This window comes from Pleuronectes platessa, chromosome 8 (genome assembly GCF_947347685.1).
Source record: "Pleuronectes platessa chromosome 8, fPlePla1.1, whole genome shotgun sequence".
Lineage (NCBI taxonomy): Eukaryota > Metazoa > Chordata > Actinopteri > Pleuronectiformes > Pleuronectidae > Pleuronectes > Pleuronectes platessa.
The window spans coordinates 10,551,932-10,577,287 of NC_070633.1; the positions used below are offsets into that span (position 1 = coordinate 10,551,932).

At 42.2% G+C, this 25,356-nt stretch overlaps 1 protein-coding gene across 1 annotated transcript in view; it reads right to left on the reverse strand.

The window, feature by feature from the left end:
* Positions 1-25,356, reverse strand: part of tenm1 (teneurin transmembrane protein 1) — a 164,223-nt gene that overhangs the window by 23,964 nt on the left and 114,903 nt on the right. The window contains exons 22-24 of the mRNA XM_053429358.1: positions 4,851-5,005; positions 1,595-1,678; positions 640-834 (exon numbers count right to left, since the gene is read on the reverse strand). Of these exons, the coding sequence (XP_053285333.1) occupies positions 640-834; positions 1,595-1,678; positions 4,851-5,005 (434 nt within the window). The remainder of the gene's footprint in view (positions 1-639; positions 835-1,594; positions 1,679-4,850; positions 5,006-25,356) is intronic.

A 25,356-nucleotide genomic window follows, 5' to 3' on the forward strand; every position in this document is an offset into this window, starting at 1 on the left:
AGTCAGTTGAATCTGCTATCATGACAATATTCAAAAAAAAATTCTGTAAATTTTCTTTATAAGATAAACAAACAACTGCCCTTTGTTGAAACATTACGTCACACATTTTGTTTCTCTGATTTTTGATGCATCCAATTACATTTACAGGTGTTTTGGTCTGTGAGCTTTGATTACACCCTTGTTAATCAAATAAGAAGTGAGAAATTTACAAATGCTAATTAATGTAGTGATGCCGGGGTAGGTGTCATTTACAATTGAGGTGTTTTTCCTTTATTATGCCAGAGATACTCCTTAAGATTATTCACAGAGGGCAGCCAGAATTTATAAATCTATACTGAAACTTGAAAGAGAGGTACACAGTAGCAGATTTTGGAGCTGGCAGTGGAATTTAATATGGTAGAGTAGTAGAATAGAGCAATATTCTGGATAACAAAATCTTCTATATTTTTCCATTAATATAAATCAAAACAACATTGATAACATTTCAATATTAAAAAAAAGATTCCTGAAAATATGTTAAAACATGACAACGTCATGATTGGTATGATATTAGAGTATTTTAATTGTATTTACTCAATCATTAGTAACATATCTTGCTAAAGATAGGCTGAACTGTGTGTGTGTGGTACTGTTAGTGACCTGCTGGATGCGGTTGATGCGTCGCTCATCCGTCTCTGCGATGAACAGTGTGCCCAGGTGGGACAGGGCGATGGCTTTGGCAGCCTCCAGGGTGGTGCGCACTGCTGCCCGGCTCACCAGGTGGTGGTCAATACCTGGAACCTGGCAATGGATGGGACGTCCCGCCACAATACGTACTTGAAGACCTTCTGACACCTAAAGAAATACATTATTATGTATTAGCTATGAAAAAGTAAGCCAGAATAGATATATCAGCTGCAAAAGCACAGAATAAGTAACGTAAAAGGCAAAGTATATAAAGATAGACAATGTGTCTCCTCATCCTCCCGTTCAGTTTTTATTACATAGAATACAAAGTTAAAACCACCACAACTTTACACTTTACGCATCCATCAATGTAATCAAAACTTTTAAAATGAAAACATTTTGAGAAAAATGTATTTTACATGTACTTTTTAGTTATGTCTATGTCCCATCCACTAACATAGAGGAGGCATGATTTATTAACCAATACTGCAGCCAGCCACCATGAGGCGATTTGAAACACTGAGTCTTCACTTCAAGGGGCACGCCCGGTTGTTCGTCTATATATTGAGTCCATGGTCTAAAGAATCAGCAACTGAGTTTTTGAATCAGAGCTTCACACTGAAGGAGCTCTTAGCCTGCATACTCTTTTTTTGAAGATTCACACTCAAACAGGTAATTAGAAAACATTCTTGACCTGAGTGTAAGGAAAAAAGTTAATCATTTAATAAAATGCAGTTTTACTCTCTTTATGTTTGCAGCAGCACTCGCTCTTAATGCACCTAATGTGACAGCAGTGCAGTCTGCAAGGATTATTCCATAACCCTTTTTTTCCCTCTGTTACATATTGAGCAAGTGTCTCGACATAACCTTGAATGTGAAACAGGTTTAGAATTCATTGACTGACAAATATGTGAGACTTTTTCTTTACCTGTAGGACAATGTTGTTGTCCAGGATGTAGAGGGAGTTGTCCAGTGGGTTGATGGCCAGGTCTGTTGGCCACTCTAGACGTACCTGTGTAAAGACACACACACACACACACACACACACACACACACACACACACACACACACACACACACACACACACACACACACACACACACACACACACACACACACACACACACACACACACACAACATTCACAACATATACACAGTGAGGGTAATGAGAATAAAAGAACAATAAACCCTTGGTGGCGATCGCCCACAAGAGTCAGTTACAGGTGATACAAATAATATCTTCTTAATAACATAGCATTAGGCCTCCTGACCCTCCCTGCACATGCAAAGGTCGGCAGCGGGTAGGGAGCCTACCCCGTGTTTATTCAAGACTCACGCGGCCTCGCCTCGGCTATGGTCCAAATGTCAGCCAATAACCATGATCACCGCCTGCTCAAATAGCACATGCTGCCTGCTAACGCCGTGGGGGTCAAAGACAGACAATGCTGCACTAGCGCACAGCCACACACTTCCCACACACAAACACTCAAACTGTGAGCTGCGTCAGCTGCGGAGACGAAGCGGAGTGTCTGAGGGATCAGTGAGGTGATTGATGACTCTGAGGATGAATTGGTAAATAAATGGATCATGTTAAATTGCCACTGACATGTCCAATTATAGGCTCTGTCAAATGAGAGAGAACAGGGTTCGCTCTGAAATCCCATTTTAAGAGGTAGAGAGATTCATCAAGCAGGACTCACCCTGTCCTTAGCCAAAGAGGACACACATCAAATTTCTCCTGCTCATGATATTGAACTTTTCAGTGATGCCAGGCAATAACTTTTACAAGTTAATTTCAGCTGTACACAGAGCTGGGTCTGCTGAATTTAAAGTCAAACTCATTTAAATTAACTTTCTCTACAGCATATACATTCTGGCAGTTGCTTTTGATTCAGTACTTGTTGAAAATTTGATTTGCTTTAGTGTTTTGCACTGAAAGGGCCTCCTCCTATATAACTATTAATACTGGTAAATTGATCGATGCAGTACCTGTGTGGGTTGACACAAGTGGTGGGAGAAGTATTGAAATCCTTTACTTAGGTAGAAGTAGGGATACCACAATGGAAACTGTGAAGCATCAGAGGGGAGATGCAAACCATGCATGCACATTGTTTAAAGGCTTGGTTATATAGACTATATACACTATATTTTTTCCAACATAGTGACCATTGGTAGCACCAGGAGAAATCCTGCATGCGCATATTGGCCGTTAAAAAACTGCATAACGTTTTTACCATTCTCTGTAGGCAGATACGATTCAGCACACAGTAAGCTCAGTAGATAACACTTTTTCCTGTTCATGATCCAGCAGAATAAATACAGTTCTCAGCAGGCGGACTAACCTCAGTGTAATAGTAAAAATAAATAAAATAAATATGCCTTTCCAAGTATATTGCATTGAAAATCGTACTTTCAAAAATGGAAGAGAGATACTCAAAAGTAAAAGCCCTCATTGTGGAAATGGCTTCTGTCCATATAACAATATTATTAATACAATTAGCACAAAATTAAAAAGATTAGGGCAGGTATATAGTATTTAAAAATATAACTCAAATACACTAGTTGGACGACAAAAGTAGTTGAGAATTTCACTTTAACTCCAGTGCCAACACAGCCAGTTTATCAACTCGATGTTTTGGCTGTTGATGAGCACCATCTGTGATGTGAGCACTGTGTATGTTACTTCATGACTCCGTATGTCAGTTATGCTGTCCTGATTCCAATCACAGGGTAATGTGCACAGGGCTGTGGTTACAGTCTGGTCATCTTTGGTTTCATGTGAGAGAGCCAGCTAACACCAGCTATCTGCTCTGTATACAGGAGAGTGCAGCGGGCAGATGATTTAGAAAGTGTTAAAATAATCAAGGCTGCATTGATTCTCAAGATGTCGTCATCAAACCCTTATGACAGACAGGTAATTTTGGCTTGATAATTTACTAATTGAACTCTAAACGATAACTAGTAAAAAAGGAAAAAAGTGCAGTTAAATATATAGAACTTGAATTAAGAAAATATATTTTTTTTATATGAATTGTACACATAAATACATATTTTATGCAGTTTTAATTCTGTAAATTTAAAGTTTCCATATTGGTGCATTGGCAAACATAAACCCTGCTCATATCGGCCAATTCTCTTTGGCCAACCAATAAATGGGTTGGACTCTGAACTTAACAGCACAATGGGTCCTTACAAATGTTTGTTGTAGCAATGGGATTAATGGCTATAACATTGTTGGCAGCTAACAGTAGTGTGTGGGCGAAAGAAAACACAACTGAATACATATTGTATCATCGTTCATAAGATATTGAGCACATGCTCCAATCAGTAGAGCATCAAAGGTGAAGGTTAGATGCTGTTTCCATATATCTGTCCGGGAGCGGTTATATTCGTAATTGTGAGACTGTAGCAGCAGATTCATTTCAGTTTATTCGAGTGGGAAGTAAGAACAATTTCAGATTCAACTCTACAAAAACAAATTAATTAATTTAGCATTGAACCTGCAGTGATTTTTGAGTAGCTGTTGTTGCAGAGGTCTCCAACCACACTGAGGTTAAAGCAGTTTATAAGAACAAACAGATGGAGGTTGTCTGCGATTGGACGTGATCAGCTGCCCCTGGGTGACCAATAACTAACAACAAGAGAGAAACTATGAGGTAACCTGGGTCCCTTTAAAGATGCAGAAGAGCACCGCTGGGAATTCACCTGAGCGGAACACACATATTCACATTCACACGCATACACCGGTGCTTCCATCCCGATGTGTGGGCAGAGATCCCTCTATAGAGCCGGTGGTTCATCTATAATTCATCCCCTGCTCTAATAGGGCTGATATAAGTCAGCAGTGTGATCTCAAGACTGGCTGATCAAATCTGTGCAGTGGCTCTCTTTGGTCTTTTTAGGTGCTCTCTCTCTCCTGGAAACTCACACCTTAACAAAGTCAGAGGTTTCTTTAGAAGAGGCCAGGCGATTTAGATTTACACAACTATCACTGAGTGTAGCACAACAATAAATACTTAATTTGTGACCTGTCTTCTTTATTGTATCTTTCTTGATTAAATAAAAAAATAAATAATAATAATAATGAATTGTTTTAACAACACTTAAATGTAGAAGATAAAACTATTTCAGTGCAAAAATGTGGCTATAATGTCCCACCAGTGTCAGCTGCATTAGCTTACCTGGCTGATGTCCATGCGTGCATCACAGCTTAGCGGCTGCGTCGACATCAGTCCATTCGAGCCAATCACAGTGGAGAGCAAGCCCCTCTCATTAATCTTCTGAATGGTGGTGCCATCAACGAAGTAGACAACGCCTCTTTTATCCACTGCAATACCTGGCCGGGTGAGAGTGAGAGAGGCAGAATGAGATTTTGGAGATGACAGAGAGTGGGAGTGGGGGGTAAGAGAACAAAATATTTTTTAAAAAAAAGCTGAAAGAGAGTCTGAGAGCGAGAAGAGAAGAGGAGGAGGAGAAGTGGAGAGGAGTGAGTAGGGAGAGAAGTCGAGTGGAGAGAGGAGAGGGCTTGGGAGAGGCATCCAACTCAGTTAGACATTCAGCTCAGCGAGCGGCTGTCTTATCAAAGGCACTGCACCACAGAAATGTAATTATATTTCCATTCCAGAGCCCACTAAAGGGATTAGAACAATGCAACTGGAGGAAGAAGTTATTTGTCACATTAGATGTGAGCAGGGTGCCGCAGTGAACTTCTGACATTTGACGCATGTGTAAATGTACATTATAAATGTGCTTCCATGGATGTGCATGTGCATATACTGCTATCTGTATTTGCACAGCCGATTGAACACATGCATAGCGAAGGTTTTTTTTGCTGCTTTGAACAGAGTACACTTGAACTCTCCTTGCAGTGGAGGCTCTGCTGCAGACAGTGAGCAGAAGAGTCGGGGAGTAAAGGTATTAAAGGTCAGGGCAGACGATGAATCATCTGTTATGGATGAGGAGCGACCTTCATCCCCACCTCATCTCCATACAGAGAAAAGCCCTTCGACTCAACTCCTGAGCAATAACATTCCACGGCTCAGCCCTCACCTCTCATACTGCATGCTGGCAATCCACCTTGATTGCTCCCTCTTAGCATCTGTGACAATAAGCCATATTTCAGTATTCCTGCCTGCCACCTCCGATGCCTGTGGGCTCACGACGGCGCCATTTAAAATGCATTTTTTTATGGTCTATCATTACGTCACAGCAACTTTATGTATGACTTGCCACGACTTAATGATAAACCATAAACTAAATTGCACACCGATCAGCCCAGACATTAAACAGCTAACTGGTTTTGTATGTCCTTTATCTCAAGCATGCCTCAAGGGACTTAATGGAGATAAAGCCTTCTTATATCCAACCAAGCATCAATCAATCAAAGAGCTGAAGGCTGCAATAAAATACAATCTGCAACTAAAGACACCATCAAATACAACATGACTCACAATTGCATGGTGGAAAAGCACCAAATTCACTTTGCTTTCACTTTCACTCTGTTTTGTTCTCCTCCGACTCCTGAGGGAAATATCTGGCTCTTTCAAAGGTTAAATGCTCCACTAACTAGTGACTTACTTTGTTTGGCTGCCAATTTTCTCAGAGGGTCGTGTGCAGTAGGGCGTATTACAGCTTTTGTGCTGAGAAACAGGTAAATTAGGTGCAAGTGAATCCAAGTAGTAAAGCTGAGGGTAATAAATCCAGAATAAAGTGAAAGAGAGCAAAAAAAGACATTTACCTAAACAAAAAAGGAATATTGCAATATCCTAGACCCCAAGGTCACATCTTCAAATTTTTTTTTTTTTTAAACAACAGTCCATAATAAAAAGATTCATAATATGAAAGAGAGGAAACCAGTGGAGAAGCTGAAACCATAAATGTTGTTCATTAAATTTCTGTTGATTGACAGAATTTTAATTCTAGATATAGCAGGTCTGGCTGCCTTCCCGACAAGACCCACATTAGAGAAAGAAATATAGTTATGAAAAAGATTCAGAGATATGATCACGCTCAAGTGCCAGCACATCATAATAGAAATGGACAAGATATGGCTCCATCTACTCCTCTCTCATTCACTCATCCTGCCCCATTTCCCTGGATTTTTTTCTACTTCTGTCAGTTGTTCTCCTTTTCAAACTCTGTCACACCGGATTATGTGGGGATGTGTCTGCGCTCACTCTCTAAACCTGGGATAGAAATCCCTGCTGCGCTATTTCACCAGGAAGCAATACGGGCCTCATCCTCCTTGACATACAATAGCTTTCTTTACAGGTGGTTTAATTCAACATGTGCACAGTAGCCCGCGTGGATGAACATGCAAACCTGGTGTGCCGCCACACACCACAACCACATTCGCAAACGTCCTCAAACTGAGCAACCCTGGGGCGACCCTGGGAGTCATAAATCTTGCAGGTGGAGAGGAGAGGTGGGCAGGGGGAGGGCCAGGGTCAGTGTGTTTCCTCCAGAGGCCAGAAGGTGAACTGCAGAGCACTCCCTCCTGGCCCTTTCATCATCCCTCTGACATAGACAGATTACACCGCCCACCAACACCTATGCCACCAACTAACACCCTTCCTCTCCTCTACCGACTTCCCCTTGCTCTCCATCCTCTCTAACCTGATCCTCTTCTCTCTTACTTTCCTCTCTCCCTTGTTTTTTTTCTCGTTGTCCTTTACTTTCTTTTTCGCCGCACTTCCCGCGTCTTGCGAGTGCAAATCAAATCAGTGGCCTTTGACCCTTCGGTAATGTCTGGGCACCGGCTCCCTCTGTTCGGCCCATTCTTTATTCTTTCTCGCGTTCCTCTCGGCCTTGCCATTTCTCCTCCTGTCACCTAGCATTATGCAGGAGGGACGTCTCAACCCCCAGCGCGGTCTGAACCTACTTGGGTCTGAAATTCAGCACATTCTCCTCTGCTCTCGCGCCATCCTCGGATCCTTCCTACTCTCCTTTCACTTTCCCATCCATTCCTCCTCCCAGCACCCTAAACCTGTCCCTGATCTTAGAGCTCATAAATCCTGCACAAGGACACAATGAGGCAGCCAGGGCTCTCTCTCTCTCTCAATACTGATTTCTGCTATCTCTCTCTCCCTCTCTGTCCCTGGATGTTAGTCTTTCTTCTCCTATGCCTCACTTCCATTGACTCCCATCCTAATTTTCTCTCTATTCTCTCTTTCTTCATTTTGTTTGTGGTTTTCTGACACCCTCAGTGTGCATGTTCAGAATCTGCATGTCTTATACTCACACAAGCAGCTTCTAAATAGCTGCCAATCTACTATCAACAATAAATACAGGACTCGACCGACTTATTCATCCCCACACAGGCACACAATAACGGGTAACGGCTGCTATTATTGTTTTCCATTGGCAAAAGGATTTACGCCAGCTTATGTGTTGTTTAAGAGTATTTTGCCATGTTTATTGCAAAGGCGGAAGATTAGTCCACATTCTCCTTGTCAGGGGCTGGATTTCCTGCTGTTGTGAGTAAAGCTGTGCGCTGCTTTAATAGTCGCATGCTACGGCTCCTCCATATAGCCAATAGACACTCACAGACATCAAAAGATTTACCGTTTCCCCCTGGATGGAACTGGCACTCCGATAGTCATGTTTAGAAGCTTGCAGACACAACCAGTGGAGAAGTAATTGAGATAAATCTCAACTCTAGAGGGGGATGGACGTTCGTCTATAGTTGGGACCGGATTTTATCATGAAAGAAAAGTGAATTTGACTGAGTTGCATTGACCTTGGAAAAGCAGAGGGAGGGGAGAGGAGTGTAGGAGAGGATGATACAGTGATGCTATTCACATTCAGCTCAGAAAGAGGCGAAAACACAGCCAAAGAGAAAAGAAAAGGAGACAGACAGCAGGTTGGGAAAGAGGAGCGAGGTGGTGTCGAGACAAAGGGACACGATGAAGAATTGCTGCAATTAACCATTAAAGGCCAGTTACTCTAAATCAAACAATCTCTTTGTTGTCTGTCCTTGTCAAATGAATATCTGATATAACGCCCCCCTGTGGCATTGCAACACAACGTTATCTCATTATTGCCTTCGAGAAGTGTCTAAAAGAGCATCAGTGTTGATTACAGCTATTCGAAGAGAAGGAGCCACTTGGGATCCTCCGAGAGAGGTGAGGAAAGGTGTAAGGTAAGAAATGAGAAGAAGTGAGACCAACTAATTATAAGATAAGCTGTGGATTTTTGTATCGTATACAGCAGCAATAGCAGACAGTTCTGTTGGTATACAGTAGCATGAGGATGTGATGCGTATGTGTAGCGCATACTGACTGCTAACACCTGAGCCCTCAAGAGCGCAGCTTCCTGGTGTTGTTCAAGTTCCCCCTAGTACAGTACTTTCACCCTTCAAATGTTGACAGCAAGCTGCTGAAACCGCTTCCTCTATGGATGAATGCAAGAAGAATTGTAAAATTGTACCGAAAACAAACGAATCATTGCCTGTCAGCGTGTGGAGCAGCCACCTCAGTGCAAAATAACCACATGATAAGCAAGAGGAAAACTATTTAAAGGATGTATGGATGAAGGAGAAAGCATTATGTTTGTGTGAGCATGTATGAACGTTGCATGTATGCGCACAATCTTTCACATGCACACTGCCGGAGCGAGCGCGCTCCCAAGCACAAACACACACACACACACACACACACACACACACCCACGCACACACCCACACAGACACACACAAACATCTTAGAGTGCCAACAGCCTAAGGAATAAGTCATTCAATCTACTCAAACTTATCCCCAGACTCAGTGGGTGTTAACGCTGTGGTTAGTTAGTTAGTTAGTGCCTGTAGCACCCCTGCTGGGGTATAGGCCGTCGACAAGGGACCTCCAGAGTTCACGGTCGCTGGCGTTCTTTTCTATCTGCGACCAGGTGCCTCCCAGTCTCTTTGTGTCTGCCTGAAGGTCCCGGCGCCAGGTGTTTTTAGGACGTCCTCTGCTTCTCTTTCCTTGAGGGTTCCAGGTCAGAGCCTGTCTGGTGGTGTTTGACTCTGGTTTGCGTAATGTGTGCCCGATCCATCTCCATCTTCTTCGTCCAATTTCGTCTGCTGCTGGGGGTTGTTTTGTTCTTGTCCACAGATCGTTGTTGCTGACCTTGTTTGGCCAGTAGATTTTCAGGATTCTTCTGAGACATTTGTTTATGAAGGTTTGCACTTTATTTATTGTGATCTTATTGATTCTCCATGTCTCTGCCCCATAGAGCAGGACGGATTTTACGTTGGAGTTAAAGATTCTGATTTTAGTCGTTTCCCGTATCTCTCTAGAGTTCCAGATGTTCTTGAGAAGTAGAAATGATGTCCTTGCCTTACCTATCCTAGCTTTTACATCTGCATCTGTACCACCCTGACTGCTGATGATACTCCCCAAGTAGGTGAAGGACTCTACCTCTTCTAACATGGTGTCACCAAGGGTGATCGGTTCCGTACTAGTTGTATTTATCCTTATGTTTTTAGTTTTTCCCTCATGGATGTTAAGTCCTACTTGTGAGGAAGTCTCTACGAGTGTATTGATCTTGTCTTGCATCTGGTGGTAGCTATGTGACAGTAGTGCCAGGTCATCTGCGAAATCTAAGTCATCCAGTTGGGTCCATAATGTCCATCGGATTCCGTTCTTCCTTTGTTCTGTTGTTGTTCTCATGATCCAGTCAATGGCTAGTAAAAACAGGAATGGGGATAGAAGACAACCCTGTCTGACCCCAGTCTTGATCTGGAACTGTTCCGTGAGCTGTCCATCATGTATCACTCTACAGGTCATTCCAGAATAGCTGTTTTCAATGATGTTCACTAGCTTAGTGGGCACTCCATGGTGTCTCAATAACTTCCATGCGGTCTCTCTATGTACACTGTCGAATGCCTTCTCGTAGTCGACAAAGTTGACATAGAGTGGGGAGTTCCACTCTAGTGACTGCTCTATGATAATGCGAAGAGTGGCAATCTGGTCGACACAGGACCTATTCTTTCTAAATCCTGCTTGCTCGTCTCTCAGTTGGTGGTCAACTGCATCCTTCATTCTGTCCAGGATGACTCTATTTAGCACTTTGCCTGGCACAGAGAGTAGGGTGATCCCTCTATAGTTGTTGCAGTTTCCCAGGTCTCCTTTCTTTGGGAGCTTGTTAATAAGGCCCTCTTTCCAGTCAGATGGTATCTCTTCTTCTTCCCAGATCCTTTTGAAGAGTGGATGCAGCAGGCTCACCGTGATACCAACGTCTGCCTTTAGGGCTTCTGCCGGGATGTTATCTGGCCCAGTTGCTTTCCCACTCTTCAGCTGCTGTATCGCTTTCCTGATCTCCTCTCTGCTGGGTATGTCACAGCTGATGGGGAGGTCGGTCTGTGCTGGTGGGATATCTGGTGGGTTTACTGGTGGGGGTCTATTTAGCAGTTCCTCAAAGTGTTCTGCCCATCTGTGTAGTTGTCCGTCCTTTGTTTTAATGCTGTTTCCCTCTTTATCCCTGACCGGTCTTTGTGGCCTGCTGTATTTGCCCGACAGCTTTCTGGTGGTGTCATACAACTGTTTCATGTTTCCATTTCTTGCTGCTTCCTCTGCTTCTTCGGCTAGGTTGTCGATGTATTTCCGCTTGTCCGCCTTAATGCTCCTCTTAACCATTCTATTGATATTAGTATACTCTTCTTGTGCCTTTGCCTTGGATGCTCTTGTACGACTGTTTGTCACTAGTGCTTTCTTCTCTTTTCTTGTTTGGATTCTTTTTTGGGTTTCTGTAGATATCCACTCCTTTTGCTGGAATTTCCTGTAGCCAACCACTTCATGGCATGTGGATATTAGTGCGTCTTTAATATGTTGCCACTGACTGTCGATGCTGTTTTCGTCTTCAAGTAGGTCCTGGAGAACGTCAAATTTGTTTGATAGTTTCAGTCTGAATTCCCCTTGTTTTTCTGCGTCCCTCAATAGGCTCACGTTGTATTTCTGTCTGTTAGCTGTTGTCTCCGTCTTGTTCTTCTTGAGCTTGAGTTTCAGTCTAGCAGTTAACAAATGATGGTCAGATGCTACATCTGCCCCCCTTTTAACTCTCACATCCTGTAGTGATCTTCTGAACTTCTTGCTTATGCAGATGTGATCTATTTGGTTCTCTGTTGTGTGGTCTGGTGATACCCATGTTGCTTTGTGTATCCTCTTATGTGGGAAGATGCTGCCTCCGATAACAAGCTTGTTCAGTGCGCAGATATCCATGAACTTCTCTCCGTTTTCGCTTGCTTCTCCAAGTCCATGTGTTCCCATCACCTCCTCATATCCGATGTTTACTTTTCCTACCTTTGCATTAAAGTCACCCATGAGGACGGTGGTATCTTTCTCTGGATATTTGTCCAGGATGTTCTGAAGCCTGTCGTAGAACTCCTCTTTTTCTTCAAATGACGTTGTGTGGTGAAAGCCAGGAGCCCCTGGAAGCCACAGGACCGACCATCCTTCTCTCAACCAGGAAAAACATTACCATTGGAACATGGAATGTAAGAACAATGTACCAAACAGGGAAAACCTTTCAAATAGCACAAGAGATGAAAAACTATAATCTTGTACTAATGGGCATCAGTGAGGCAAGATGGACACAATCAGGCCAGAAAAGATTAATGAGTGGAGAGCTGCTGATTTACTCGGGCCATGAAGATGACCATGCCCCACACACAGAAGGGGTAGCCCTCATGCTATCAAGAGCCGCACAGAGAGCACTGATAGAATGGGAGGCCCATGGACCAAGGATCATCACAGCATCGTTCAGAACAACAAAGGAGAAGATAAAGATGAATGTCATCCAATGCTACGCACCAACGAACCCCAGTGAAGAAGAAGAAAAAGAGTTAACGCTGTGGACTGACATATTATTACAGCATCTAAATTATGCTAGCTGTAGCTGATTATAGCCTACGGTATCTCTGTACAAAGTAACTCTGTGTGACCGACAAGTGAATGCAGAAAAATGGGGAGTTTCACCTGCACAGCTGGCCCCTATGAGGAAGTCTGGCTATAAATAAAGTCGGCCACATTAGCTGGGCAAAGCCGGGAGGGTTGACTAACTGCGACAGTCCAACTGTAAGTGAAAATGAATAACACACCATTTCGGTTTCTTCAGCTGACTGTGTGGGTTTTACTGCTTCCTTTCATAATTTCTCCTCGAGAACATACAATCCTGTCCGTTTGTGATCATGTGAGTACGTGTGCATTTGCGAGCATGTCAACGTGTGCGAGCGTGTGTGCATGCATGCAGGGAAGTAGCTAGGTGAAACAGATAAGGCATGGCAGTTAATCACATTGTGTGCATATGAAAATATAGAGCGGATAAATCAGTGTATGCAGATGAAAATTCACACTCCCGCCCACCCACGTAAGTACGCACACACACAGACACACACACACACACACATACAAACACACACACACACACACACACACACACAACTTTTGTGAAGATACTCAGGGTGGTTGGGGGGGGTGAAATAAACCTCAGCACAGTGAAATAACACTGTGCATGTGTTCGTATTTTGCATGCGCTTTTGAAGGTGTTAAATTCCATGCTTTTATTTTTTCCGTTATGCATCAAACACTGCTCTCTGATCTATGACACACGGCACACCTCTGAACTCACTCATTGTAGTCGTCCTTCAAGTGCTGTTTCTAATAGCACTTATTCTCTCCAATCAAACACTTCTTATCAATCAATACAAGATAGCACCATAATCGAGGACAAGCATGTATTTCTGGTCGATCCTTGGTATCAGAAATAATTCATGCTTCTTTTTAATTATTCATTAAAGCCCAACAGAACAGACAGTGGCTTGGTAATTAAGTCGGAATCAGCGACTGTGGCTCATCTAATTATCAAGCACTATAAGTTTGTTAACATATTAACCCGCATTAATTAATTATTGATAGCTGCCTTTATTTTGAGCCGGTAGTTCGCGACTACAGATGCATCGTGAGGCGAGACATTGCGAGCATGCCGGCTAGTGGAAGGAGATTTTGCAAAAGTTACATGCTAATCTTTGTGCGAATAAACATTTTTTTGTGAAGGTATGCGACATGGCAGTAATTGCCTTGTTTGATAGCACAAGAGAGATCCAAAGCAATCAGAGAGGCAGCAGACAAACTCAATTATAAAAGCAATTGAAATGCTTTAGACTAGAGAACTCCATGAACGGCTGAGGGGTTTGGATCAGTGCAAAAGCATCTGAAGATTATGTCGCATGCTTTAGAACATCAAACAAATACAAGGAGGTCTATCAATAGCTTCTTCACCAAACACACCATCACAACAACAAGCCAGTGAGGCTCTGCAGTGGCAGAGAGAGGACATGGGATCAGATGGGAGAAACAAACGGTTTAAGGAATGAGAAAAGTGGAAAAGAGGCACTAAACTACTATGGATCATAAATCTGTGTGCAGAGCAAACAAAGTTTCTCACATACAGGGACATCACAGCAACAGAGCCTGAGGCATCTGCAGTACAGTCTTTAAGAAAGATACCTGGCATTGCAGCCCTTTTACTTCCACCTCTTCCAAAGGAGTTGTGTGAGTTGCTTCTCTGTTCTTTCATTGGTCTGGCCATTGGCCGACTGGAGAGCTGCAGGTGATAATAGTACCCAGGTGCAAACGTTTACTGGCTGTGGTTTATTTCCTATCCTCCATAGCCCCTCCGTGCACTCTCACACAGGCAGGCTGAATTGGACTGCCAAGCCAAACTGTGCCTGCCACCATCACTCTTCTTATTCATCTTTCTGTCAGTGTGTTTAAAGAATCAAGATAGAAATGACCTGCACGGCCAAAAGTTCACTATCTCTCCCCTCATCAGAACCCTCTCCGCTCCTCCTGTCGGGGATAAATGCATCTATCTGTATTTGTGTGTGTGTGTGTGCGTGTTGGTCATTCACCTCGAATAAATGCAATTTATTCCTCCACAGTGGTAAAGATCCACTCCTCCTGTCACCTTGCCAGGCTCCCAGTGGAGGATGACAGGCCGGCTGCCAGCAGCGGCCATCGCGACCAGTTAAAGGGACACGCGTGTCACATTTCCCATGATCACACTGACGTTGTCAACCTGACATACTTTTAACAAGGCACCCATAACTAACTCTGCATCAATTCACTTGGAGAGGCAGAGTAGGCCTGGGGACCCAGAGGCTGTCAGTCAAAAAACGAGAATTGAGAAAGGCACGCGGACTCACGCGCACGCAGCACCCTTGATGCACCGGTTCAGCCTTTGGCCTTCAGCCTGCATCTCTTATTGACACAGGGCTTCATTACACACACAGTGAGCTTCAGTAATCTCTCTGAAGCCACCGTACACACTGTGACTACAAACAAGGTAGCTGTCAGTCTGTGCTGTTCTGCCTAATACATTACTTGAAAAGGAGGTATTTTAAGGGTAAAGTCTAGTTTTTGCCTCGACGAAGCTCGTTGACTCGATTTTCTTTGGTCCTCAGTAAATCTTGGCAGTTGGCTGACTGTTTCCTCCCAGAACGTCTGAGTCCTCCTGTGACCCATGGTGATTAGGCGGCAGACAAACTACTTTCTGAGATGGATCCCTGTTATTCAAAGTACTCAAAGACACATCATGAAGTACTTTGACATTGTGAACGATAAAAAGAAAAAGAAAGTTCCAGCCAAATAACAATGCATGACAATGAACTTCAATGATCCCTCGCACCCTGCCATCAAGCTCGAATTCAAATCAGGATTTAATTTAGAGTCTTGTAACTGTCAAGAAATGCTTTGGTTTGCTTACTGCTGGTGCAACTCCACCTGATAACAAATGGTCCAAAATGCATAAATACCTACTTTTATAATTAAAAATTCCGTCTCCTTAATCTTGCTTTTATAAATATGTTGATGTCTCTTTTTTCACCTTCCTTTATTTATTTGCTGTCTTTTCCAGTGCATATATATACATATATGTATTGTATTTATCCCAATTTAATGTTTTGGTTTTTCTTCACCACGGATGTAATGTCTAAACTCCTGCTGTTTTCAACATGCTTTTATAAGCTATGCTTTAATTGTATCTTTACTATATACATCTAGTAGAAACACTTGAAATTAAAGGATTTCTCTTTCGGGTGAATTTCCACCAATCCTCCAAATTCTGATCATATATTGAAAACATTAGCCCACTGTGTCTGTAGGCCTGCAGGTTAACAAAGGCACCAGTGAATATAGTTTGAGTTTAGTGGAATACATTTTTGTTGTTTGACAGCCAAGTCCTCATTCTGTCCGGGAGAAGCTCTCTCATCATAAGCGAGACAACGTTCACCAGTCAAAACACTCAAATGTTAAAATGACCTACTGGATGTCTTTGTTTCCGTACAAGCATCCTCTAGCTGTTGTGAAATAGCAATTACACAGAAGTAGTGTGAACTTGTTAAAGCACATAAAAACTTCTTTCACACCAAAAGCTAAGGTTTGACATTGCAGGGAGCGACATTATTTCCTGTAGCTGCACTTTCCCAACCAGCTGCTTCAGCTAAAGAGGTCCTCAATACATGAAGTCTTGCAGATAAGGGCCCCATACTGTAGAAGTGAGACTTCTATGTTTCTATTTATAATGAGCTCCCAGGTGCTATATAAATACTGTGAAAGTTTTCAATGTCTTCAATCCACAGAGTCCATATTCTGAAACTGTGCTTTAAACCAGCTGTCAGGACTTCATGACATTGTGATGTCACAATGAAACTGTTACTGCCCTAAGCTACGCCCGTAGCACAGCGCAGCCGCATCCACAGCTTATTCGGTTTATCTGAAATCTGCTGTATTTGTCTGTATGTTTATTTATTGTTGTTTATTGTATCCGCGACTTTTTCAAACTTATCGTTGGATCACCTTCCTCTTTCTCTTTTCAACTTTCCTGCTTTATAAGTTGCACTTTTCTAAACTATCCAATCACTGCACCTCCCTGATCTCCCTGATGATCCTGGACACTGCGGCCACACACAGCATCTTGGCCGGCTCCGACACACTTGCACAGTAGCCGTCTACCAGCAGAAGAGAGAGCTGGAGGCAGGAGCAGCGGGCTCCGCCAGTGTTAGGCCTGGACACTACGGCACTGCAGACTTTCACCCCAACACTGTCAGATGATTTAGAGTTTTGCACCGCAACCAGGCCCAAGGCTCTGGTGTAGAGTTCCGCATCAAATCCAGCCAGAGCGTTTTAGTCCAAATTTGACCATCTGTTCAGCTCATTTCAACCTTGACTGACCATTGCAATTTGCATTTACCGGTGAGTTTCACCAATCTACCGTGGCAGGCCGCATTACTCAGAAAAAAGTCCTCCAATCTAGAGAGAGGTTCAAAGAGACGGTCCTGGTCTTGCTAGAGCTCCAGAAAGAAGCCTGAGCAGGGAGATGAAAAAAAAGAATTGACATGGATTTTGATTCTTAAAACCAAATCATGATATTGTTTAATAAATGTCAAAAATAAAAAACAGGTATATTGTAAAATATGGGTAAAATTGAACATTGATCAAAAAGTATTGGCAGCAGCAGTTTTACAATCGAAATTAATGGAATTGAGATTAGGTAAAAAAACTTAGGTATAGCCTATATGTGACTGAACAGACTTGGGAGGTTTGAAAAGTAATTTTGTTTATATTCCAGTGTTGTCTCTTGCATCCTAGGATTATGTGCTGCTTTTAATGTCACGCTCTCCCTTGTGTAAACTGTTCATGAACATATGGTGACAGAGTATTTTGTCTTCTGGCACGGTGAATATGTTGCTTTACTCAACAGATATCAAACTCCGCCCTGTTGAGCCCTCAAGTTGACATTAGTTATAACAGAACATTTTGTACTAAAATCTTACGGTGTTCTTTCAAATAATATCTTACTTTTATTGTTTAAATGAGATAACTATATTATCACCACTGTTATTGTAATATTTCATTTTTTTTAAATTGAAAACCTTTTTTTTAATTTATTTTTATGAACTTTTTCCAAAACGAGGAAGGGATGGAGAGTGTTGAGTCAGAGAAGTTCACGAAGGAAAAAAATATTCAGAACATTCAGGGGATGGGTAGTGTCTGAGTAGAGCAGGTGACAGCACATCAACATTGGTGTCTTCATTGTATGAATCCTGTTCTTCTTTCTTGAAAATTTGTAAAATATATTCTCGAATTGGCCTCACTCTGGAATTTCCAAGACATTTTGAAAGGGGCAGGCAAGAAATGTCACACAGACAGTGCTCTCACAAACAGCCCCTCAGGATAATTTCAGGAGGATGTTTGGAGTTCAGTGCATGTCAGAAAGCAGCTACAGTAATATTCAGAAACCTAAATACAGTAGGATTCAGGGTGTTACTGTAGCACAGGTAAACATCAAAGATCAGCTCTGAATTCTCAATTATAAGCACGTATTGTTATTTACGTGTAATATTTACCGACACTGATTTTTCTCAATTCAATACAGTGCAATAGGCTGAAAGGTGTTTTTGTAATAGTGTGTTAACAGCTTTAAGATTCATGCAGCTGTCAGGAGCACTCACATTTTGGCTGCCACATAGTCAGCAGTAAATATACAAACAGGACATTGGCCGTGTCTCTGCAGTTCTTTGTCCAATCATATAAAAATTGCTCCCCGGCCGGACAAGTCCCAGAATTACCTGTGTGCTTTGCTTGATGCGCTTTTGCTCAGCCCTCCGGTTTTGCCGCTGGCCATTGTATTATTATTAGCATTCGTTTTGGGGAGAAAGAGTCTCTGGCAGAACCTCATATTGTGGCTGCTCACTGGTGCACGTCTGCTGCACAAACCACTGCCGGTCTTCTAATTGTCATGGATGCTGCGGTGACAAAAGAAGCCGTGGTGGAAATCGCATGACCCAACGGCTTCTCTCTGTTTTGCATCATTGTGGTGTATGCTGCTGTTTGCCTTGCTGCGTGATAAATTCATGTATGTATCATTAATGCAGGAATGTCCAGGGGCAAAGACAAAAGCCCGGTCAATGTGAAATGAAACGCAGGAACAGGCTGTTAAAATAGCGGCGGTACGAAATGCACGCGCTCACACATGAACTGAATCTTGGAGATGAAAACACTGTGTGACTTATCTGATGCCCTTGTTTTGCAAAGCAGCGCTCTGTTTAAACCAACAGAAAAAATGCAGGTTGACCCTCTGAGAGGGAAGGCAGCCACAGGGCCAGTTTAATATGCAGATGAGGTGTGGGACCGCTGCACGCTGCAGGATTTAGTCGCAAAACACAGAGTTCTCTCTCTCTCTCTCTCTCTCTCTTTATCCATTTCATTCACTCTCCTATTCTCTCTTTCCTTCCACTCCTCATTTTTCTCTATTAATTTCATATTATTTTGCTGCTCTCCCGCTCTCTCTCTGTCCTGAGCTCCCTCTTTGTCTCTATCAATTTAATCCTCTCCCCCTCTCCCTCTCCCTTTCTCTATTTTGTTAGATGCAACAATCACTCTGCCCTAAATGCTATGGGAGCTAGAGGTAGAATAACAATTGGAACTTCATCTCCAAAGTTAGAACACAAAGCAATTGGCATGGAGGCAACACAGCCTTTAGAGATCTTATAACTTTACTCCTGCTGCCAGAAAATACAGTTTGGGAAGAGTTTGGCAGATTTGGGGAAAGTTAAACACGGGCTGCAGCGATTAGAGATGGGCATTTAAAGGACACTATACCGCTCATATAGGACTCCTCTGCTGCAGGAGAAACAGGGGGGGGGGGTTAATGGTTAATGCAATGTTAATTTTCTGAGTTAATAGTTTGAATATGGGCTTGCTGACAACATCAAATGTTTGATCCACACTGATGAAACAAACAGGGAAATGCTCCCGCGCACATTGCCACGTTTCCAGCAATTTCTGTAAATGAGACCAAAGATATTCCTAAGCTGCTTATACGTCAACCACCAGCCAAGACAGACACTGTATAACATGAAGCCTGGCGATCCTGCCCTGAGTTTTGCGGCTGAGCAGCGATGTGCCATGTGAAGCATATTTACCCCTGGCTGTGTCTCCGCTTTTCAAATCTCCCTGGCTTCTCAACATGCTAATAGCCGAGACTACTTTTAAACCCCACTGCTCCATTCGTCACCCTGGCCCCGCTATCTCGGCTCTGATGGCGTGCCGCAGCTCCGGGGCTTGAGTGAGATGGGGACAAATGTGTTGTGTCTGTCAGTGAGGGGAAGAGAGGAAGAGAGAGATGGAGAAAGGGACAGGGGGGAGAAAGCAGAGGAGGAGAAAAGAGAAGAGGAGAGAGAAAGAGGCCAATGGGGCAAGAGAGAGAAATGTGGTGGCAGTGTGTCAGCTTCTGATAAGGGCATTAGTCTGCCCCCTGTGGGTCAGATAGAGAGACCGACACTGCACTTACACACACATGCACACACACACCTCTCTCTGAGGATGTCAGCTTTGCTGTCTGGGACTAGACAACAAAAAACAGATATGACCTGCGCATTGCAAACACCAACAACTAAACTCTCCTTCACTGGACTCGCTCTGAACTCCTCTGTCCGAACCGACAAATGAAGCGCACACAGATTTGGTTTTGACATCCGCACAACTATTGTTCACCAAATGTTCATGTTGTGAGCAGATGACATCCAGAGATGAGAGCCAAGGCTGCTGGGTCATGTGGGACTGGTGCTGCTTTCATGTCAGACATGGGATCCATCCTAAATGGAGCAAGGCCGTGTATTTACCATGCTAATTGACTGCAGAAGCACATGTGGAGCCAACTCTAAACAATGCCCTAGATCTTGTGTGAAGTCAGTGTTTGAAGGACACAAGATAATCCCTGCAAGTTTACGCTATGCGGAGACTCTGAAATTGGGCAATGGCAGGGTGCTCGATAATGCTGCAACATTGTTGGCCTAAATGAAAATTATAGATTACCATTTAACAACTGTTTGCTGTGTTGTAACAATATTATGTGTCACAGCAGGCCCGCTGCAGCTATGTCAACAAGAGGGCACAGGAATGATTTATCAGGGAAACAGGGGGAGGGATAGAGACGGAGATGGAGGGAGTGGAGAAAATGACGGAAAGCTCTAATTTGGTGCGCAGAGCTCACCAGAGGACACAAGACAAGATCGATGCCGCAGAATCACAGAGCCACAGCTTCAAACAAGAAACGAACTGATATTTCTCTGTGAAGTCTACCACTCATTACCATTGGTAAGTTGGTGCGAGAGGAGGAGGAGGAGGAGGAGGAGGAAGAGTGTGGGCTGTGGCAGATGGATGACAGAGAACCAGGGGAGTCCGGGCATAACTCTCCAGAGACCCTATGAGAGCTGGTAAGTTGGAGCACAATGGTCACAGAAGAAGAGTTTCAAGTGCAGTGAGTCAAACAGTCTAAATACCTGACTGAGAGAGACAAGGAGTCATGGGACAGAATATTCTATTGCTGCAGAGATACAGCACGTTCTCCGAGATAAGGGAATAACAGTCTTAAGATCGTCCGTCAAATCGAAAACAGGGATCAGCTCCAATCTCGTTTCCCTCGCATCTTTTCCATCTGTGTGCACTTTGGAAGTTAAAGGAGAAATAAGAATCACAGATCTGCTGTCGAATTTCAATCCATCTCCTGTGTAGAGCCAGTGACATTTCGGGAGTGGAGACACTTCTGCACTACATTTGTTTATTGTGCTCCATATAGACTGGCTGCCTTCGACGTCGGACTGCGCTGCACAAGCGAGCAGAGTGTGATTGACAGGAGAGGCCGCGTCAGACTGTGGGTGTAGCCTGAGTGACAGCGCCGCGGATAAATCTCCTGAGCGACCTGGGGACGAGGAGGTGGCCCGGTGTGTGGGTGTGATTGGCGAGGGCAGTAAACAGATTATTTCCTCTTCCCAGCAGCATGTTGTTGTTTTTTGGTACAAAAGGAGCCCCCCCCCGCAAGTCAAAGTTTTCCCAGAATACACATGATATTAGCTATGAAGTGCCCTGATTCCACAGAGGCTGGGTGGTGAAAACAAAGATGGGAATAATAATCTACTATTTCAACCTCAGCAAGACACAACATTTAACTCTGTTCTTTCAAAATCAGGACACGAGCTTCATTGCATCCATGATGAATTTACTGTCCTTGATCAGAGCACAGACAACTGCAGTATTAGGTTTTTGAAGGTTTTCATCCAGATGTTGGAAAGGTAGGTACATTATAAGAGGGAGGAGACCCTTCCACAAACAAATCCAGATTTATGTCTTCATGTGAAGTCCTGATATTACAACAGAACCCATTAGCCACTCTATGGACACCATGATGACGTTGATGAATGATAGATAATGTTCTTCCCTCCTCCCTGACATTGCTCTCAGGGAGTCCTCTTGTCCTTCTCTCTCGTTTATATTCACGGCCATCATCGTCAGGGATGGAAGTTATGAAAATACAAAACAAATGAAATATGTATATATATTTAAGATGGAATATAACCATAAACCTTGTTACAAAGTTGTCATAAAAAATTAAAATAACCATACAAAATGAGCGTTTTTCTATTTCTTGTGTTCCTTCCATCACTTGTGATGAGTATGTGCAAGTTCATGTTTCAAGGTCAGTGGTCATTTCAACAATTAAATTTAATTAAAAAATAATATTGAAATATTGTTTATCTCTCAACACCAATTGCCAAGTAAACGTTTGACTTTGTGTCAACAGGTGGTGTCAACTACACTTCTGGAGATAAGTACAATAGACAAAACTCAATAAACACCAGCTTTCACTAAAGTGACCATGGGTGTTTCCAAAGTCACCCACTCATTCACTTAACCCTACTTCACTATATAGTTACTTCTATGTAGATTACTATATAGTGAGCTCATAGGCTAAATAAAATGCTAACTACTTAATTGAATGCACATATAAGACATTTAATTAGACCACTCCCCGATTGTGACCTCTTTCCTGATGCCCCACCACTCAAAGTCCTCAATTTAATTCAATTCCAATGCGGTATTCGTCCCCTAGGGGCATACAAATAAAATAAAAATAAAAATGTATAATATGTGACATTAGAAAGTGGCCTACTCAAAGATGGATAAGGTTAAAGTGCATTCATCAGGTTAAAAATACCATCCTTAGCTCTGTTACTGTCTGTTGCTCTGTTACGTGACTGTCTGTCATGGCAATCTGAAATGCATTCCTGATGGCAGTCCTGTCCAACATATCAGTGCTCACTATACTGAGTTATTTATGAGTCAGTCCCAAAGCACAAATTTCAACTTCAAATTTTCTGAGAAGCGTGCAGCTACTGAGAAAACTAGAAAGTAAAATCTACATTTTTACAGAACATCTTCATCTTTATGGCGGTAAATTCTATATCACGTATGCTCATATTAATTATGAAACCTAAACTAAATTTGTAATAAAAATACAAAGTCAAAAGTCATTAGGCAAATCATACTTTGCCCTAAAGGTACAAATATCTGTAGCCTACTTGAATGAGATGATTTGTGAATGAGGACTGGCTTTATAATCAGTCAGACAAAAATAGAAAACTAGGTTCCTGCAGTGCTCAGCTGGTGCATGCAACCTTGCACATTTAGAAACTCTACTCTTACTTTTTAAAGGCATATTTATTCTATGAAGCACAAATGTAGGCAGAATTCTTTCGATTTTTACTTTTTTTTTTTCTTTAATGCTAATTCTGACCTTTACTTGAGTAATTTATAATGAGAATCTTTACTTGAGTTAAGTTTTTAAGTCTTTCCTCCACAGCAGATATATTATTTCTGTCAAACAGTCTATGGGAGACTGCATTATTTATGCTGTAAGGAAACATGAAAGGCAGAAATTAAAGTCAGAGCTAAATCTTTATTTAAAACATTTATTTAACTATTTGTGGGTGGCTCTACAAATACATTTGAAATGGCAGAGCAACCTTTTCTGACATATATCAAAACACTAAAACTTTCTGTTCTACCATAACTCAAACCAAATCAAAATATAATCTATATTGTGTGGACAACTGTGACTAAGACTTGATATAGTTTACCATTTATTATATGTTTTAAATAAAACAATATATGTATATATGTGTCATATATATACTGCTATTAATTACTGGTTTGTCAATATCGTATTGTGTTTGAGTTTTGTGTCATTTATTCACTTGCTATGTCATTTTAGGTTTGCACTATTTGTGTTTCTGCTTCTATGGGATGGATTTAAAAATGGACAACATGCAAACCTTTGCATTACTGACTGTATTACAAAACTGCAATGTTGTTGGAAAAAAGGACAAAATGATTGTTGCAGTAAAGGGAAGCGGTCGACAGGGGGGGCTGTCTCACCCGACAGCCCGACTTCCACTATGTGTAGTTCCAGCAAGCAGGCCAGGCAGAAGAAAGGAAATAGAAATGTAGTACAACAGCAGAGAAGACACACTGCTGTAATCCACTCCTGTCAGCTAATAAGAGAGGGAAGAACGATTAACCATTTCTAATCGAGACTCCGGGCTTAATGTCTGATATATATGTGCATTAACTCACATTCAGCTTGAACTGGGCTAAAGCTAGCAGGGAATCGGGGCTGAATCTTCAGCCTTGTGTGTATTAGAAAAGCTTAATATGACAGGCCCGTTTTGGTTGAGTTTAGCGCCCACGAGTGCCATTTTCTCCCATAAGCCAGGGGAAGCCATGTTTCCCCTGTTAGTTAGGCTATTATTGTCATTTAAAAAAAAAAAGATCAAATAACTTTTCTTGCCATGACCATCTTATCTTTTACTCACGGCACAGCTTTACCCCACTTGCCAGTATTTTCTAAATTACTGTACCAGCCTCCCTCTGGATGACAATGTGTGTATATTATACTGTATAATAATGTATAAGTCTAAATTCACTAAGAATAAATAATTATTTTCTGTTCTCTTATTTTCTTTGCTTAAACAATGACCAGTTTCCAAAATATAGTCAATTATGTGTGGCTTTGCTCAAAGCTACAGTGGTAGCAGTAAATGAGGACTTAAATGTGCACCTTACTAAATAAGGAAGGGGTCATGGATGTTGAACATATCATATTTGCCCCTCTGTGTAAAATGTGGCCCCTTTATGAACCCCGATTTAGAAAAATCCTAGATACACCACTGCATGTATATATAACTGGCAATAAGGGTAACATGAATATGGAATGAGCTCAAAGGTCTAATCACATGTGTGTGTGTATTATGTTTAAGTCAATTGTTGTGGCACTGTGTATGGGATGTATGTGTGTAGCTGTTAATGATCAAAGGAAGAAAACAAACTCAAAGGAAATTCACCTTTGATGTATTCCCTTATAATTCTTGTAATTTTGGCTATGTGGATGAGTTAGTGCAACCCAGAATAGATTGTTCCATTTACGGAGCTCTACATGAGGTGAGTTGTCGACTACAAAGCTGACACAACAGACCTGTTATTTTCCTCCACAGACATTTTGACAGTGAGCCAACATGCACAACACCAGCATCCTGACACTGAAGCACCTGAATGGACTAAAGCCATAATTACTGGTTTCATTAGCCATATTTGTGCTTTTCCTGCGGTGACATGGCAAAATATCTGCTGTGTGAGAGCTCGAGTTTGGCAAAGAGGGCAGGCAATTTTCTTGTTATAAATAAAATCAACAGTTTGTACCAACTAGTTATGATTTAAGGTAAATCATGTGAAGGAAGTTAGGCAATTATTATATCATACAATAATACTGTAGTATTCCATTTATATTTCTTACTGTACATATCTTATTTATTTA